The following is a 20,187-nucleotide window of genomic DNA, read 5'->3' on the forward strand; positions in this document are numbered from 1 at the left end:
CGATGAGGGCAGTCTCGGTGCTGTCCTTAGTGTTCAGAGTAGTGGTTCAGAAGAGACAGGACTTCCACTTAGAACTGTCTCATAGGTGATAAGAGGGCTCTGTGCTGTACGGCTCTCAGCTGTATCTTCTTGTTAGTTTGAAAAAATGTAAATTATATTTTAAGAAGTAAAGTTAAGTTTGCTTTGCTGGGCGATGCCATCAGTGATGTCATGAGTGAAGTCTCTGACCATGTCATCAATCAATCAATCAATCAGAGTACTTGTAAAGCACGCTACTTACCCATGAGGGTCTCAAGGCGCTGAGGGGAGGGGGTGCCGCTACTGTTCGAAGAGCCAGGTCTTGAGGAGTCTTCTGAAGGCGAGCAGGTCCTGGGTCTGCTGTAGGTGGGTAGGGAGGGTGTTTCAGGTCTTTTCGGCAAGGTAGGAGAAGGATCTGCCACCGTAGGTTGTTTGTTGGATGCGGGGGACAGCGGTGAGGGCGGGGCTGGCGGAGCGGAGCTGGCGGGTGGGGGTGTAGAAGCTGAGTCTGCTGTTAAGGTAGGCTGGTCCGGTGTTGTGGAGTGCTTTTTCTGCGTGGGTGAGGAGCTTGTAGGTGATCCTCTTGTCGATGGGGAGCCAGTGTAGGTCTCTCAGGTGGGGGGTGATGTGGCTGCGGCGGGGGACGTTGATGATCAGTCGGGTGGAGGCGTTTTGGATGCGTTGCAGTCGTTGTAGGTGTTTGGCTGGGATTCATGCGTAGAGTGCGATGCCGTAGTCCAGTCTGCTGCTGACGAGGGCCTGTGTCACCGTTCTTCTTGTTTTGGTCGGGATCCACTTGTAGATCCTACGGAGCATGCAGAGGGTGTTGTAGCAGGAGGAGGAGACGGCACCGACCCATTTAGACATGGAGAGGGAGGAGTTAAGGATGAATCCCAGGTTACATGCATGGTCGGTGGGTGTCGGTGCTGTTCCTAGTGTGGTCGGCCACCAGGAGTCGTCCCAGGCTGAGGGGGTGGGTCCGAGCATGAGTACCTTCGTCTTGTCCGAGTTCAGCTTCAGACGGCTGTTCCTCATCCAGTCGGCGACGGCCTTCGTTCCCTCATGGAGGTTTGTTTTGGCGGTGTGCGGGGCTTGGTGAGGGAGAGGATGAGCTGGGTGTCGTCGGTGCAGGAGATAATGTTGAGGTCGTGCTGGCGGGCCACTTGTGCGAGGGGTGCCATGTAGACGTTGAACAGCGTCGGGCTGAGGGATGAGTCCTCGGGGATGCCACAGATGATGTTGGTGGCCTCGGATCGAAAGGCCGGGAGGCGGACGCTCTGGGTTCTGCAGGAGAGGAAGGACATGGTCCAGTCAAGGGCCTTATCTTGGATTCCGGCTTCTAGGAGGTGTGTCTTTAGAGTGCGATGGCAGACCATGTCGAAGGCGGCTGACAGGTCCAGGAGGATGAGGACTGATGTTATGCGGTTGTCTAGTTGGCGCCTGATGTCATCTGTGGCGGCGATGAAGGCTGTCTCGGTGCTGTGGTTGCGTCTGAATCCGGACTGGGACGGGTCTAAGATGTTATTGTCTTCCAGGTGGCGGGTCACTTGCATGTTGACGATTTTCTCAATGACCTTCGCCGGGAACGGGAGCAGGGACATGGTCCGGAAGTTCTTGAGGTCCTTGCGGTCCGTCTTGTGCTTCTTGAGGAGGGCGGTCATTTCTGCGTGTTTCCAGCTTTCCAGGAATGTCGCTGTTTCGAAGGAGATGTTGATGACCTTCCGTAGTTGGGGTGCGATGGCAGCGTCTGCTTTGTTAAATACGTGGTGTGGGCACGGGTCTGACGGAGATCCTGAGTGGAGGGAGTTCATGACCTTGCGTGTCTCGTCGTTGACGTTGGACCAGGAGGTCAGGCGGTTGGCACTGGTGGTGTTCACAGGGGAGGTGGGATCTGGCGTAGTCGGGATGGTCATGGTGTTGAAGCTGTCATGGATGTCAGCGATCTTGCGGTGGAAGAAGATGGTTAGTGAGTCACATAGTTCTTGTGAGGGCGGTATGTCGTTGGCGTTGGCGCTGGGGTTGGAGAGTTCCTTTACGATGCTGAAGAGCTCTTTGCTGTCGTGTGCGTTGTTGTCCAGGGGGTCTTTGAAGGAGGATCTCTTGGCTAATCTGATGAGGTGGTGATGTCTGCGGGTGGCGTCCTTGTAGGCTACGTGGTTGTCCGGAGTGCGTTTGTGGAGCCATATCTTCTTTTTCCGGCATGCGCGTTTGGAGGTCATGAGTGATGTAATATGTGACGTCAAATGGAGTGTATTGAAGAACCATACGTTATAGTTAGCTCAAGTAACTATGACTACTGAATTTCTATGGTTTTGTGTGTGTAAAATCTGAGCCTAACTATAGCGTTTATCTAACCTTTCAATTTTTCCGTGAATTTCTAAGGCTTTCCTAAATTCTATTTTCTAACTATAACATCCCTGTAGATAGGTATAGTTAGTACCTTATGTCTATTAAAAAAACATTTTCAGGTGCCTATCTCCTTGGTGCCAGTTGACAATTCTTCACAAACGTTTCCAAAAATATTGACTCCTACTTCAGCTTGTGTCCGGCAAGTTTCAGGGTGGCCCTTGAAGTGGGGGCAGAGAAAAAGAGGAGTCTCAAAACGTGCTTTCCCCATTTTAATTCTGATACGACTACAGCCCAATCTGCTGGACATAATTACACAAAATAGCAGAAAGGTAGATTTTATACAGCAGATCACGGATTTTGTGATCTGATGTAAATCTGTCCAGTAGTTTTTGAATTATTAACCAAAATCCAAATTTGTAGATCTAGGGACACGGATCCTCCATGGATCTGACAGTCCCCATGCAGTAATCTGATTGGCTGCCAACACTTCAATCAGACTTATTGGCAACCATCTTGAGACTCAGCTTGAGCCGAGTTCCACAAAAAAAGTTTAAAATAAAGAAAGGGGCAGGGTAGGAATACCCTGACCCCTAGATGTGGTGGTGGGGTCTAAAGGGTCCCCACAGAGTAATGCGTGAAAGGAGCCCATATTTACAAGGCCATGAAAAGTCAAGCAGAGTGACGTTACATGGCCTCTTTACATATGGGCAATCATACTTCACCGTCGGTGCGTCTAAAAAAGTAATGCACCTGCGGCACAATGGGCTTGTAAATGAGGCTGGTAGTTTTGTTCCACAGCTAGCCACTATTGACTTAGAGGCACCGCTGATGATGTATGAAGAGAAACTCCTATGCAGGAGTGTAGACTTAAATCTTTAGAGTGATGATTTGAAGATGGAACATAGAAGCTCAAACGCTGCAATTCCCATTGCTTTCTAGTCCTCTTAGCAGTTAGACAGGACTAGCTTCATCAAAACACCAGAAGAAAGGGGTAACAAGAAAACAAAACAAGGGAATGTGGATGAATCTCTGACCCATCCTTAGGTAGAATGCAGGTGCCGGTGGCCTACTGTATAGGGAAAATGAAGGCCAAAATAACCTTTTAAAAAAATGTATTAGAAAAAGTCTGTGGTAACTTTCTCAAAACATGTAAATGATTAACTTACAAGATTAAAAGATTAAAAGATACAGCATGAGACTTAGGCATAGCAATTACAAACTCATAAAATGAATGGACCCATTAATTTGCAGGCAGGGAAAGGTGTTGATCTGCTGCATTTTTTAAGATCGCTTCCACTGAGGCTCACCAAAAACAGCATGACATCACAAAGCATTAATGCACATTTTGCTGCATGCAAAGTCAGTGAGAGAGGCAAAACATGGTCACGTTTGAAATTCTAGATGGAGGCGGAACCTTGCTTGGGTTCAGTTTGGTCAAAAGCAAGAAAACATCATTGTAAAAATGCAGTGTTGTCAAACTTAATGAAAAACACCCATGACACTAAGCAAACATTATTTGTTAATCAAAATATCTTCTACACTCCATTGGACTAGGAACATATGAACCTGCAGAGTACTTCCTTGCAAAGTTACCACCTGGAGGACGAAGAGGCACAACATATTTCACATTACAGAGACTGTATCCAACAGTATGAATTGGAATAATCTTCATTACATAGGAACACCTGTATTGCAAATAGCGATTTTTAAGCTCTAAATAAACTGTAAATGTAGTTTGTTCAGTATTCCCAACTTTGAAGTGAGGCATGTACTTTTAGCCCCTCCAAGATGAACATTTCCACTTTGTGGAAGACTTGGAAGTTTAAGTAGTTATATGTCCTTAATTTCACTTGTACCATTGGCTAACAGTACCAGATTAGCATCCACATGGCTAGTAACAATTTCTGCTCTGAATTTCATACAAATTGTGAAAACTAATGAACAATTTCAGACTCTGGTGTTGGAGGTCATTCTCTTCGAAAGAACTTGGTGTGGAGATACATGGAGATCTTGTATTACAAGAGGTTAAAGTTAGTCTGAATGTTTGATTCCATGTACAACCTTGGACTCAGCACCTTAGTTGGGGATCTCTCTCTACATTCATCATCTTTCACATTCTCTTTGGGACTTGCCGTTATAATTTTGGCTCTTATCAAATCTAAAAGAATTCAGGTTATGTCTTGGAATTTAACTGTACCTGGATAGCCAATCCATGACCATCATATAATTGATTCTAGTTAATAGTCTCACTCCACTAGTCAAATAGAAGGACATTATGCAGTCACCCGAACAGGTACATATAAAACAATTATTTATTTTCATTTACACCACTTAACTGACATTCAAAAATAACACTGTCCTTTTAGAGATGCTTGCATATTGTTGTATCTCATGGTTTCTTCCTTCAAAATTATAGCACATCTTGAATACTTGTTTAAATGAATCACTCATGCACAGTCTTGGCATCATTGTTTTGTATTGTTTCATTGTTGAATTCCTCTCCACAAGCTAACATAACAAAATGTTTTCATTCTAAATGTATTTTGTAGCCAATATTGTTTGTTATGTGGATGATAAAACAATGAATTATATGTTCTATTACCTAGGCAATTAAAACTGACATATTTTCTACCAACAGGAGCTATTGAAGGTGATCCCTTTTGGGATGATATCATCGCCCAGTTCCTTGGAGCCCCATCCAATGAAACTATAGATTGCCACAAACCTAAGCCAATTCTTTTCAGTACTGGTGAAGTATGCACCTTCCGTCTTTATATACACATAATTTTAGTGTAAGGGTTGATGACATTTTGTGATTTATAAGTACAAAAAAATCAAAACAGTCATTGACAGAAGGATATGCACAGTGCCATACCATTCAGAAGCATTTTTTTTGTCAATTTACCTTGTGTATTCTGACATTACTTTGCACCATATTTAAAAACATCTTCCAAATCTAGGAATCATAAAGGTAACATTTCTGTTTCATGTATTGCCATTGCTATGTAAATGAGGCCAGCTTGGTAACTGGAATGTTATTTGGAAGTTTCCCTAAAATTAATATGTAATCAAAGCCTAACACAAAGAGCTGTTATGCAAAAGCTACAATGAATATGAGCATCACTTGTTCCTGTCTATCAATCAACAAAGAACACATAGACAATATCAAAGATGAAGGGGGAGTTGTTGATGCAAACAAAGGCAAATCGAGGAAATTAACAGGTTACTGGAGTGAAGCCAATTGGAACATAGATATCTGAAATTAGATGATATAACATGAATAGAATGTAAAGCCTATCATAAACCAATCGGAAGATATGGTGATTAATTAATTGCCACACACATACCATTGGTGGAAGCCAGACCCTATTGATATGTTGGCCTCATTGATAAAATTATGACCTAAACCATTCATGTTAAATAAGATCATTCAAATACCAGTTGAGGAACTTAACATATATAAAATGTGGTGGCAGTCCAAACTTTCAGGTTATCTGAAATGGTTTAAAGCTAATGGCCACCCTTCACAAGTGACATGTAGGTATGTTCTTACGGTGCTAGCTTGACCACACTATGTCATTATCGTCATTATCAAAAGTCTCATCAGTGTTGACCATCTACCATAGACACAAAATGTTAACACTATCTGAAAGTAAATGTGACCACAATATGTGCCTAGGTAAACACCATTTAATTTAAAAGAAAAATCATTTTCTTAAGGTAACATGTTTTATATGTGTTAGACATGCTGATAAGAGGAACTAAAAATGCCCTAAAAAGTGATATAAGGTAGCGTGTGACTAAATGTTCTAAATGATAAAAAGGAGTTGACTCCAATGTGTCAGGAACCCTACTACATAGTTCAGCGGTCGCACCATTCATAATTTTGTAAAATTATGGGAAAAATATGAAAACCAATTGTCTTTGAGATTTCATTCTTCGTCCGGTGGAGCACAGTTTTACAGTTTCAGTCAGTATATTGCAATCTAGATCTTGGGTGTTGAGAGAAGAGAGAGCAACATGATTTCACAGGGACAGATTTTGAGATGTGTTTTCCTTGTTCACCATGGAGCTGAAGAAAATAAACCTGTTTCTAATATGTTCCAATGGATCAAAGAGCATTGTTGGAAATTGGCAATGAAAGACCTAGTTATTTATTCTTGATTATTTTTAAAGAGCTGGATTAATTAATTTTGAAGATATATTGGACAATTTTGGATGTGTGTATCAACATTGTTTAATTCATTGTTAACTAAATGTTATGTGTTGGAGTGAAAAAAAGGATGTGGTTGCAGTTGAAAAATGGTTTATACAGATTTAAACATTTCGAACTGTCTGTAGGTGGAAGTTAGATTTAACTAATAGTGAGACTCTTTTGACCATATATTGAACATCCATCCTGATATCAAGAGGACCTGGTTGGTGGTAAGTTGGAGAATGTTTGCCAGTTTGTGTTTGCAGACATTAATAGTCAAACACTTGCCTAGAATAATTTTGTCAGGACTTCCCAATAGTATTTTTACTGTGCAGTGTTTCCAGGTGTCCGATTTGGGTTGTCGGTGGGAAAGTAAACCAGCTGCGATGTTTGCTTGTGCCGACTCTGATGCTTGCAGAGCCAAAAGCAGCGAGTAGAGGCCTTCTGTCAACATGAAAATGCAAAACTGGTACCACCATCCAGAGGGATATAAACCAGTGCTTAATTTGAGCGGGTGGTTTCCTGTGGTGGGCACCAGCACTTAATTGTCAACATTGGCACTAACGACAGACATTCTGCCCCACGGTGGCGCTGTCAGTTGAATGTAGAAGTAAGCACAACAGCTGTTTAAAAAATAAAAATGACTAACACCTGCCACTCTGGCCTACTTTATACCTTTGTGGTTCTGGATTTGTCACATTTTTGAGGTTGTGATGATTAGTAATGTGTTGGTGTTGCCACTGGTAGCTCTGGCAGGGGAAATGGGCAGTGCAAGCTGCAGCAGTCTGGCACTTATTTTTTCACAAGTTGAGCCCTGAAGAAAACTAAACCCCAAGAGTGGCTGACCAGAGAACTTAGCCGCCCAGCAAAATGATCCCTGTTGGTCTGTGTCCCTAGAAGCTCTTACAAGAAACGAAGGCCCTGATTTATATTTGGGTGACAAGCCACTATTCTGCCGTGGGGACAGAGTAAATTACTCCTTCCCCATGGTTGAGAGGCCACCCACCTAATTTATGAATGTCCGCCAAATAGGCTGGCATTTATAAAGGCATCGGTAGGAACCACCGATGGGGCGGTTCCTGTCAATGCACTATACTGTTTGCTGCATGGCTGCATTGGGAGGATGCAGCCCGGCAGCAAATACTATTCTTTTTTACTTAAAAAAAGACAAACTGAAATAGGATCTTCTTTTTTAAAAGAAGAAAGGAATGCTCCCCTCACCATGGGAGGCTTCTCCTATGGCAAGGGGAGCATCGGAATGGTTTTACTGTTTCTCACCACTCATGTTCTAATGAATAACCAAGTGCTTAACTTTTGTATTGATACTAAGTGAAGTATTTCTTTGCACCATGTTGTTGGAATTAGAACTGCAGAAGCAAAAGAATTTCCTGTGGAGCAGACTGAAGTAAATGAGTGCTGAGGCAATAATGTATTCAGTCTTGTGTAGGTCAAAATGGATGATTCTAAACCTGTCTTCTCCAGCAGCATGTTTCCCACTATATGCATATACAGTGAGCTGGGTAATGTTGTAGTTCTTTCTTAGAACTCTTTGGTCATTGCAGGCAATTGTTATGGGAAGAAAGCGTAGTGATATGTGCGTTGAGGCTGTAATGAGGCTTACATCAAATACTAGCTACACATGCTCTGGGTAGATATCGACTTGCTAGAAATACAACATTTTTAGTAATGTACACCTATCTGATTTACACCACATTTTAATTGCATGGTGGGGTTATCCTGGGAGGCTTTTTGGCATGCTCTGTGATGCTCATAGCACTGGATGTTAAATCTTGTATAGTATAGCATTACAATAACACACTCTTTCAGTACAATAAACCATTCAAAACCACTCAACTTTCAATGAAAGTGGTAATGATTTAACCCCTCCCCTGCTGATGACGGAACCGCTCCGTCATCAGCCGCGGTCACGCTGTGCTGATGACGGAGCGGTTCCGTCATGGCCAGGCCGCCGCGCCTGCGCGGCGCTGATTTCGCGCCTGCGCGGCGCGTTCTATTGAGCGGGTGGGGCCATGACGGAACCGCTCCGTCTTAAGCACAGCGCAACCGACGCTGGTGACGGAGCGGTTCCGTCACCAGCATACGCCCGCCGCTCGGCTGCCCTCCCCCCTTAGCACTGCGGCGGAATAGCCGCCGCAGTGAAGGGGTTAAATATTTTTAGGCCTGATGTACAGATAGGCAATACATAACAGGTGCAAATTGCTTTCTAATTTTATTGTGATTTGTCTGAGATTTTAAAAGTTGTGTAGAGAATATCCTCACAAAAGTGGATTTAGAGAAAGTGTATTCCTATGTCCTCCACCAGCTCTCCCTGCATTCTAGAATCCCTTCTCCAAATACTAAACTACTGTGTCCATAGAGGAACAATAATGACATTATGGTAAGAACATCACAGCACACCTCACCCCTTTAGATAACCAACACAAAAATCCTATACTAAATTGATACTATAGGAACAAAATAATTCAATTAAGTAACATGCACCATAAACGCAACTGATAACACATAACCCATATGCATAGTAATATAACATCTAAAAATCGAACAGTTTCTACACAGCATCTCAATTAGTTTCAAATATAATCTTTCAATTTCACAGGTTTAACCACAGCACATCCAAATCTAATGGTTGGGGTACACACTTTGAGATTTGGGCCGACTTGTTTTTCATTTACAATTTGTTCATCAGAGCTTTCTCAATTCTCCAGATTTTGGTGACACTCCTCAATTAACCGAGGTCTTAGTCCGATGGAGTGGAACCCCCTGGTTGATAGGGGGCGATTTCAACTTGTATTAGATGTGGAGTTGGATAGGTTGTTACTACCCCTGACATGAACCACAGCTGCGTAGAATGCACAGTCACTCACCAAGTGGCTGGCCCACTGGTCTTTGACTGACATTTGCCGCACTCTCAATCCAAACACATGCATTTACTCCTTCTATTCCCCAGTGCACAGATTGCATGTCACGTTTGATCGTATATTAGGGTCACACGCCCTCTTACAGCTTATCAAGCGGACTGAATGCCTGGGATGCAGACATTCCGATCATAACCCCCAATTGTTACAACTTAAATGGGAAACAGGCCCTCCACCTGCCCCAACCTGGCACCTTCAACCAGCAGCACTGGAAGACCAAGCATATCGTTATTCACTGGGGACAGCGATCTTGGACTATTTCGAGGTAAACAAAGGTTCCACGGATGATACACTTTTAGAATGGGATGCCTTTAAGGGGGCATTGCTTAGGGCTCACCTGGATCATATGCAAGCAGATAAGCGAAGCGCTTAGAAAAGTAGAGCGTCAACTGCTGAACTATGAAAATAACATGGCAGCAGGGCTTAGAAGAGCTGCGTGCTGAACATATGGAGCTACTAGAGTGACTTAGATGTCATAATTACACGGCACACTACGCACTCACACACACTATGGCAGACAGAGCAGTCCATATGCTTGCATTGCTCCTGCGCCCGGAACAATCTTGTCAGCCCATATGCGCTCTGCGACATGAGGCGGGCATTTGCTATACCCACATCATGAAATATACGCAGCTATGACACATCACTTCGCAATACTATACAAGTCTTCAGGGCAATGCGACGAACATTGGCTAAACGCCTTCCTAGACTCAGTGCATTTACCAAGGTCACCTCAGAGCAAAGAGAGACATTAAACACATCAATCTTCCCCAACGCAATTCGTGATGCGATAGCGGCACTGGCAACAGGGAAAACTCCTGGGCCAGACAGATTCCCGGCTGAGTACTATAAGGCGTATGCCATATTATTGATTCCACGCCTGCATACACTTTATACCAAGGATTTAACCGAGCAGAAACTCCCGCTGTCCATGCGTGAGGCAAGCCATGTGTCATTAATTAAACCTGATAAGGATCCCACAGACCTGGGTTCCTACAGACTGCTGGCCCTCATTAATGTAGACTTTAAGTTATTGGCAAAGATGCTGGCCGACCGACTAGCGCCTGTGTCTCGACCCTGCTCCCCACTGATCAAAATAGGTTTGTGCCTTCACGAAGTACCTCCCTAAATATGAGGTGCTTTTTTAGAGTCGCAACATACTCTGTGCCCCGCTAGCCGCACTCCGGCTGTCTAATACTAGACCTCGAGAAAGCCTTTGACTCCCTGATATTTGCTGCACTAGCGCGTTATGGCCTTGGCAACGTATTCATATGCATGGTACGACTGTTGTACACTGAGCCAACGGTGTGGGTAAGGGTAGGCCCATATTTATCTGACTGAATCTCGGTGAGAAGAGGGACTCGACAAAGATGCCCCTGGTCCCCTCTCCTCTTCTCCCTAGCCATAGAACCACTAGCAGAGGCTGTCCGCACTGGACGGGCAGGGTCATCCCACTAGGGGATGGCACACACATTATATCACTGTACGCAGATGATCTCCTGGTATACATCAGAGACATTCACTCAATTCCTCCGAGACTAGCACTTATTGAAGGAGACTGCACCTCCTTATCAGGGCTGAATGTCAACACTGCCACATCAAGTTTATATCCCTCCATGAGAGGTGCCAAGACCCGGCATATGTCCTTTTTGGGGTGTGCGTGAAGTGGCAAGTCGATCTCTTCCACTACCTAGGTATAAGAATATACAGGCAACAGACAAACCTGCGAGGATGGTAACCTGAGTAGAGCGGGAACAATTCCACTGTTGGTGACAGGCCGAGTGGCCCTCACCAAAATGGTGATCCTGCCACAGTTTCTATACTACTTCACAGACCTATCACTATACATCCCTCCTTCCTTTTTTCTTACACTCTAGAAGTCGGTTAAAGACTTTATATGGGGCAGCTCTTGACACCGAGTGTCGATAAAGAAGCTCTACTTTCCCAAGGACCAGTGGCTTGTGGCACCAAAGCTGGAACAGTATTATTTATCTGCACAGCTGCAATGGGTGGCAAGATGGCTGGCTGATCACCAGCTTTGCGGCACAGCGACTACACGACCACCCTGCTCTTTAACTGTCCTGCCCAGACTATTTGCCCCTTGTGCGAAAGCAAAACCACAGAATCATTCCTGCTTGGCATGGCGTATAGGTGTTACTGCAGGAGTTTATATATTACTTGACATGTGATGCCATACACACCACTTTACCGCTAGCGGGAATGCCTAGAGGGCATGTGAGACCTATATCGGGAGGGTGTCCTTATCCCAAATGACACACTAGTGGAAGAAGATAGGTTATATCCAGGTAATTTCTTACTACATTGCTCGCTACTGGCTGCCCTTGCTTCCAAATGGGGAAATTTAACCAATGAGCCCACAACCCATCTTACCATTCAGTACTTATACATAATGGGACGAAGCGGACATTTAACCCGATGGTGCAATGCATCACTGAAACAACACACTGCGGTTACATTGACACCACTCTGGCTACACTTGGAGGGAGCGGTACAAAAAGGGGTGGTGATGGACGGAGCATCTGAATCAATCAAACACTCACACCCAGTCAAAAGATCTGGGTTTAATCCATCACCGTTCTTTAGCCCACTCTGCCACCCCAGTTCAGACATGGCTATATGCAAATCAGTCTGACCCTGTGCCTCATGGGAACAGTCCAGCCCGAACTGCCAAGCCATGTCTTCCCTGGACTGGAAACAAGCATCCGAGGACCGGTTTCTGGCATTCCAGCCGTCTTCAGCCCGGCTTACTTGACTCCAGTGGCAAAGTGAGCAAGGGACTCACGTGTGAGCATACCCTGCCACACTTATGGCGGCCAAAAGCGGTACAACAGGGGGTGGTGATGGACCGAGCAGCTGAATCAATCAAACACTCACACTCAGTCAAAAGATCTGGGTTTAATCCATCACCGTTCTTTAGCCCACTCTGCCACCCCAGTTCAGACATGGCTATATGCAAATCAGTCTGACCCTGTGCCTCATGGGAACAGTCCAGCCCGAACTGCCAAGCCATGTCTTCCCTGGACCGGAAACAAGCATCAGAGGACCGGTTTCTAGCATTCCAGACGTCTTCAGCCCGCCTTACTTGAATCCAGTGGCAAAGTGAGCAAGGGACTCACGTCTGAGCATACCCTGCCACACTTATGGCGGCCAAAAGCGGTACAAAAGGGGGTGGTGATGGACGGAGCATCTGAATCAATCAAACACTCACACCCAGTCAAAAGATCTGGGTTTAATCCATCACCGTTCTTTAGCCCACTCTGCCACCCCAGTTCAGACATGGCTATATGCAAATCAGTCTGACCCTGTGCCTCATGGGAACAGTCCAGCCCGAACTGCCAAGCCATGTCTTCCCTGGACCGGAAACAAGCATCCGAGGACCGGTTTCTGGCATTCCAGCCGTCTTCAGCCCGGCTTACTTGAATCCAGTGGCAAACTGAGCAAGGGACTCACGTCTGAGCATACCCTGCCACACTTATGGCGGCCAAAAGCGCCCCCTTTTGTACCTACATTGGCAGGGAGACCTGCACAATCTATTCATCGACCCCGAATGGGCCTCAGTACTGGAGACCCCTGTGCGCATCCCCAGGAATGTGCGTCTACACCGAATACAGTATTACAGTACTCAAAGAGCATAATTCACACCAGCAAAAATTAATCAATACTTTGACCGTGTAGATGCCACTTGTCCCAGTTGCTGTCTCACTGACGCAGAACTTCTGCACATGTTATGTGGTGCCCCAACATGCACGGGTACTGGATGGAAGTAGCAAACAATCTTACCCAATGGACAGAATGTTTCCTCCCATTTGAATGGAAACGCTACATACCACATCTTTACCGTAGGAAGCCGGAGACACAAGGTGACTTCTAGGTTCCTAGATGTGGGATTTGCGGTAGCCAAGAGATTGATCACCAGGACATGGAAAACTCCTGATCCCCCTCACATATTAGCGTGGAGATGCTCCATGCTGACTTGGCCAAGGCTGGGAGTATCACACTACATCGAGAGGGCACCCTGGGTATCCGCAAACCCCACTTGCCGCAAGCTGGGACACGGTGTTAGCTGAGTTGAAAAACATACACAACACCAACACAGAGACACCACCTCCGACTAATGCCACTGCATAGGAGTCCACATCAGAAGAGGGGGGCAGTGGCTGCGAACAGCGCAGATTCGAGATAATAGGAGGTGGACATGAATGTGCGCCACCCAATACCGCTCCTCAGACACGTACCAGACTCACCTTCATGTGCGACATTCCAGATGACACACTAGATGGGGGGACCACTGAACGCTCTGATTTTTATCACAAAACCACCTTTTATGTTTTAAGTTCTCTCTGTTATATTATTTCCGGCCTCCCCAGTTCACAGACCACTACACAGTGAGAGTTTGAGCCGATATGTATCACACACTCAGACGCTGCGGAGCTTCCATGAGCACCACTGATTAATATCTGGGACACAAGTACACACAGCAGTAATATATGTACGCCGCTGTCAGTAATTTGGATCTATTCTGATTAACTCTGATCCGATGCATACTCAATATTAATGTAGCCACCAAATGGCCAGTATCAAAAGAAATGTATGTCTGTCCTGTTTATGAAAACCTAATAAAACAGATTCAAACAAAAACAATGATTTCCATATTCCATATTCGAATATAATCATCAGCATTGTGAAGGTTGATGTATTCCTTAGAAATGTTCTTACCAACGATCTCAAAGCACTGTGATGAGGATTAGTTCCACAATTTCGTATAATCCAAGACTACTAATCCACGAGCTTCTGTGTCATTTTTCACTCCAGATGACATGATGAAGCAATTACATGCCGCAATATTATGTTGTTTAGTATTATATTTATAAAAAAATAACTCATTAGAATTGTGCGCAGGTAACTCAGCTGGAGGGTCAGCTATTGAAGAGTCCAGATTTACTTTGTATAACTGAAACATTGTTAATGCAGGTAGTAGCTCACAGAAATGCTGCAGGTGCAGAGATGGGGCTGCTCTGATGATGCATGCAGCCAATCTGAATCTCGATTGTCTTGCAAAACCGTACATTAAATATAGATACTATCCCATTGTGCTTTCTCATTAATCAACGAACTGTCCAATTTCCAGCTGAGGTTAATTTGGATAATCATTAAAGGAATCTACTTTTGCACCTGCTGGTATTATTCTTTGCCAAGATTTATTCTGCTCACCCCATAGGCATATTTTTTCTATAATCTGCTCTCAAAAATGCGTTTGCAGAGCCTTGGTAGTGCCCGCAGCTGCCAAGTCTTTGTCAGAAACACTTAGCAGTATCGAAGTGAATGGTAACACTCTGTTATGGACTTTCCCTAGATGATGAAGCCCTACCCTTGGCACCCCACAATAATTGATGTTCAAATTATTACCCTTGGATCCTTGGCAATCCTGGCTGCCCCTGGAGAACTCACGTATGTGCTTTTCTATTACATTGTTCAATTTTTAATGACTTATGTAATAAAGTGTATTTCTCTTGTTTCAAGTTAAAGGTATTATTTTAGACACATACTTCCAGTACTTCATCTTCGTGTACAGGTTTAATTTTAATGTGTGTGTGAATGGATGTGACCTTATACACAAAACTAATTCATTCAAGGAAATGCTCCATACCCCCCAGAAAACACAGCTCTGAGGGCAATGGGCTCCTCAGACCCTTATGTCTGCATGAATGTTTGCTACGTCCATAGGTGGGCATCTACAGAAATGTCGTTGTACATGTATAACCTGCATATATTTGTGACTTTTTTTCTAAATTCGTCCAATTAAGGTGATAGTGGGTTTTCTTTGTGTGGTGATTGTCCACACAGGACAACGGCCTTAGGCGTTGTGAAGGGATTAACTGTTCGATTTCAGTTTTTTCATATGGAAACCTTTTCATCAAGAAGATTTTCCTTTATCCTCTTCATAAATGGTGGTGCTGTCTACACTTTTGCAGACTCACTACACCAGTTACGCAGGGGAGACACAACAGCAACTTTAGAAGCGTAGACAAGTGCGGGTATGGATCGGCAGATACCAGCAAGATGGTGTAGTGTTTTTTTGTTTATAAACCGATTTGATTGAATTTTTTGCAGATGAAAATAAGACCGCAGGACACACAATGAGCACGTTTGAGATAATTACTATGCAATTGCTCAGGCCACTGGCATTCATTTGATATAGTAGGGTGATACAAAACACCAGCAACATCAGCACTCCTGGCTTCAGTCAAAACCACCAGCTTATTGGCCAAACCATTATACCATGCTTAAGGGGACACCCCTTGGCCACATAGACCAATTTTTCTTGCTGGGCACACCAGTCCACCCCTCGGCGCTAGTGTGAAGGAGTGGAAGTAGAAAGGGGACTTCCAGCGTGTGGCGATTCCATGTGTGGCAACCATTAGAGCACTTCCCAAGAAAAATTGGTCAGCCCTTGTGCCTCCAGAGTCCTCAAGGACCCCCAACAATATCATCAAAGGGGTGAGGGGGACCTTTCATCCAAGCAACTCAGTTAGTTCCGTCACTACCACAGCGCAGAAGTTTTGACTCACAGGGCACAACCAAACCATGTCAGGAGCACCACCACAGGGGGACAGACAGGCTCAGAGAGGAGTCCCCGCTTGTGGAGCCGAGCTGGGGAGAGATAGGCTGTATAGAGGTAACATGTTTGAATCAACCACACCATCTTCGAGGGGTCCTAATCAACCCTCCCATCGGATTCTGAGATGGTCTAGAGTGTCTGGGGTATTAACAACCAAGGTAATATAGGTTTGAAACATGCCTCGTTTGTCCAAATCACCCATCAGAAGCTTGGCCTCAATGGCCTAAACTCGGGAAGAGAGTCAGTGTGTGGGACGTGAGATTTAAGAGATTGTCACAATTGAAGGTACTTATAGAACTGTGTATGGGCTAGCGTGTAGGTGACTTGGAGTTCTTGAAATTATCACTTGTGTCCCTGACCAGATGTCCCTTAGTTGTGAAATCCCAATAAGGTCCTAGCACCCAAATCCCTGTAGTAATGCCACATCCCTCAACCAAGTACCCTACCAAAGGTTTGTTGCTTGAGTTTGGTATCCCAACAAGTGTGTTGCAAAGTCACTCTCCAAGACTAAAGGGCTATTTTTGTCACTGACAAGCTGGAGTTAGGGATCGGGGAGCCATAGAGCATGGATAAAGTCTGAGGGAATCCCAGAAGGAATAGCTCAAAGCGGTGGGTGGGGTCCGACCATCCCCCATTAAACCAGTTGTGGAAGGCTAGGAGATGTGAAGCTAAAAAGAGGTAGAGATTGGCAATTCCCCGACCACCATTGTAAGGGCCACTTAGGCAGTGTGCATTTGCCATAAGGGCCCTGAAGACATGCCACAGGAAGGAGGCCGCTACTCTATCCAGGGCCTGAAACAATGTCCATGCTTTGAGGAGTGGCAAGTTCTGAAAGGAATAAAGAAAGCAAGGTGATATCATCATTTTAAATAGGGCTATGCAACTTATTATGTTAAATGTGAGGGACTGCCATTTAGCAGGGTCAGCCTTAGCTTTTCGTACCAGGGGTTCTAAGTTAAGGAACCAAGTATGTTCAGGGTGTAGTGCAACCCAGATGCCAAGTATTTGAAGCTAAGGCTAAGCTAAGGCGATGGAAAGGTATGGTGTCTTGCCAATCGAAGCAGTCTGGAGAGGGGGCCAGTGTCACCAGTAATGATTAAGGGGGGTACACCCTGAGACCCGATGCTCCCCAAAGCAATGCAGGAGGAGGAGACTAAAAGGGCCAGTCACTGCGGGGTTTGGCATGTAAAGCAGGACATCGTCTGCATGTAAGGATATACAATCTTTTTGGCTGTCACTCCATTTCCACCTGCAGACCTGTGTATCAATGCAGATGAGTTGTGCTAGTAGCGCATTCACAAACATAAAGAAGAGTGGTGACAGAGGACAACCCTGTGTGATACCTCATATGATGGGGAAATCGAGGGAGAGGACTCCCACGCTTTCTTCATCACTGTTTACTGAGCAAAAGAACAGGAGCTGAGCTTGAGTTAACCCCTCTTTACTCCATGAAACCCTGTGTATAAGAAAGGTACCTATTATATACCAGTGTAATGTCAGGATATCAGTGTCACGTGCAGTCTACACCTTGGGCTAGGGCATATGTCTGTACATCTAGCAGGAACTTTCCCATCCCAACACAAATAAAGACAATAGGCATTACAGGGTGGTTCTTTGTTTGATGAAGTCATCTTGGGCCAGCTTGTGTTTTGAGACATCATTTACTGGAAGGCCCCTTTAAAAAAGCTAAAGGTAAGCAAAAATGGGTTGGATTCTCATGAGTGCACTAAAGAAACCAAAGAGAGATTTGTTCATCTGTGGTCTTCCACTGGCAGATCAAATGCACACTGGTTGTGCCTGGCTTTCTTGTCCTACCTGCTAGACCCAGTACTGAAATTAATCTATTTAGATTTCAAAATTGTAATTGTCAAAAAGCAACTAGAACTCTCCTTATTTAATGTATCACTTGGAATTTCAAGGGTTACAGCTATTTTCAAATTAAGAAGGAAAACAGGCAGGTGGTCCCTCTCGATCCATCATGCTCTAGGTCTTGAAGGTAGGTCACCTCCTTAGAGGAAGACTTCACCGGCTAAGTTTATACTTTGCTCCATTGATTTTGATTTTGAGTCTTTCTTTCTGAGATCACCCTGTCTCACCTGCACAATACCTAAGATGGAGAAGGGTCATTGTAGTGGTTTGAATAAATTCCCCAATATGTCCACCACTCTTGACCTCTCAGACACATGCCCCATGCTTATTCTGTGACTTACAATGACTTGCCTTAGGCAAAGCGCAGGACTTTAGCATAGTATAATTTACTATTCAAACTCCAGTCTGTGCAAAAGTAGGGAAAGTGTTGGACTTAAAGTCCAACATGAGTCCAACAACGCTTTCCCTAAGGCAAGTTGTTGTAACGGCTTACGTGGTAAAGAAATGCATTGTAAAGAAGCATTTGTGGTTCGGACCCTGTTGTAAAGGTGCAGTGTGGTTCGAGACACCTTGTAAAGGCTGTTTCCCATCTCAACCCTTCTTACTTTCTGTGGTTCCTTTTATGAAAGCTGGCTCCTTCCTAGAGAATGCTCCCCTACCTGCTGGACAGCCATCAGTGCCACTTCATCTTGTTCATGATACTGTCATTCACGTATTTTGCATGTCTTGACTCTTTGAAATACAATAAACACAAGACTACTCAGGCATTCTATGTGTGTGAAATGTTAACAGGTCTTTTCCTTCTCTGAAGTTCTCCTTAGCATAGTGGTGCCCCCAGTGCTTAATTTGCAAAAGAATGTGTGCCGGTGCCAAAAGCTCTCCTCAGAAGCCCGTGCCTGGTGAAATTAAATATTGACACGCTGAAAACCAATGCTGAGAAGACTCAAATCCACCTCAGGCCTCTTTAACACAGTGCCAGGCACTCCCTGCCTCTATCTCACTGGTGCAGGTTGCTGATTTCTCCCTTTGTGTTGGGTTTTTCTGTCTTTCTCTTCCTCCGTCTTTCCATTTCGTTTTGATTTCTCTCTCTTGCTAAATGCCTAACAAAGAAATATAAGTGCTGGACCCAGAAATGTGTGCCGGTGGCCTTCACTGGCAAGGACTGGCTCAAATTAAGGACTGGGTGCCCTCGATGTAGATTTACGACATAGCAGATTAGGCAATTCAGTACTGGTTCTTGCTAGATAGGGACTAAACTTAGCCTATATTGATGTTGTTTGTACAATCACTAATTCCCTTCTATTGACTTGTGATTAATCCCCATTTACAGAAGTCATTTTTCTCTATTCTCAACCACTCTCCCAAAATGACATTCTATCTTGTTATAAGCTGACAAAAATGTAGTTAGTCTCACTGCATCCTAGAAAAAATTAATTGTACTGCTTTACAAGAGCATTTATTAGTACGGGAAGTAGCACTACATGAGTACGCTTTTCGTACTCTTACTTGCTTTTGTGAATTTGCCCTGAAATATCCAAATCTCCATTAGTAAAAGCGCATAGACCCAGTCCTTTCTTTTTTTCTAATTGAACATGAATATTCCCTGTATATTTAAATTTTATACCCACAATGCATGTAAATATATGTTTAAAAGTACCACAGGAGTAGCACTCTACATTTACAATTGTGTTTATGAACAGGACTGACTGAACGAAAATGCATGATATATTCAGTAACGTGACATTTTGTCACAAAAAGTAGATATAAAACTGTCCAGTACAAGTGCCTTTGGCCAGTGGCTTTTTTCTTAATCTATTTTGTCAAATTTGTATCCCAATATTGTATTTTTATGCCCAACAGAACTATGGCTGGAAGAAGGCTCAGGCAAGCTGTTCAACAGGTAATGTAAGCAGAACCCATTTAATCCTTGATGTTATGTTTCTGACATTAGAAACGTCTTAACCAAAATCAGTTAGTCAATAAAGAATCCCATTAGCATGATATTTACAAGGTGAGCAGTTTGAGGGAGATGTGGAAGAAGGATAAATCTAATTTTGTAAAACAAATACAAAACAGGTATTTTGTTTCAAAGTGGTGGTGAATAAAGAATGTATGTATGGATGGATTTACTCATGTAGTTGGTGTTTCTACAACTCCAACCAAGCCAAAAACCAGCAGAA

General features: G+C 44.2%; 1 protein-coding gene across 2 annotated transcripts in view; it reads left to right on the forward strand.

Annotated features, from left to right (window-relative positions):
- LOC147711182 (neutral ceramidase-like) overlaps positions 1-19,922 on the forward strand; it is a 379,859-nt gene extending 359,937 nt beyond the window's left edge. For both annotated transcript variants that reach the window (XM_086921969.1, XM_086921970.1), the window contains 3 exons: positions 5,006-5,121; positions 14,873-14,967; positions 19,868-19,922. In XM_086921969.1, coding sequence (XP_086778095.1) covers positions 5,006-5,121; positions 14,873-14,967; positions 19,868-19,916 — 260 coding nt within the window. In that variant the 3' untranslated portion in view covers positions 19,917-19,922. The remainder of the gene's footprint in view (positions 1-5,005; positions 5,122-14,872; positions 14,968-19,867) is intronic.
- The last annotated feature ends 265 nt before the right edge of the window (positions 19,923-20,187 follow it).

This window comes from Lissotriton vulgaris, chromosome 5, assembly GCF_964263255.1.
Source record: "Lissotriton vulgaris chromosome 5, aLisVul1.2, whole genome shotgun sequence".
In the NCBI taxonomy this organism is placed as follows: Eukaryota; Metazoa; Chordata; class Amphibia; order Caudata; family Salamandridae; genus Lissotriton; species Lissotriton vulgaris.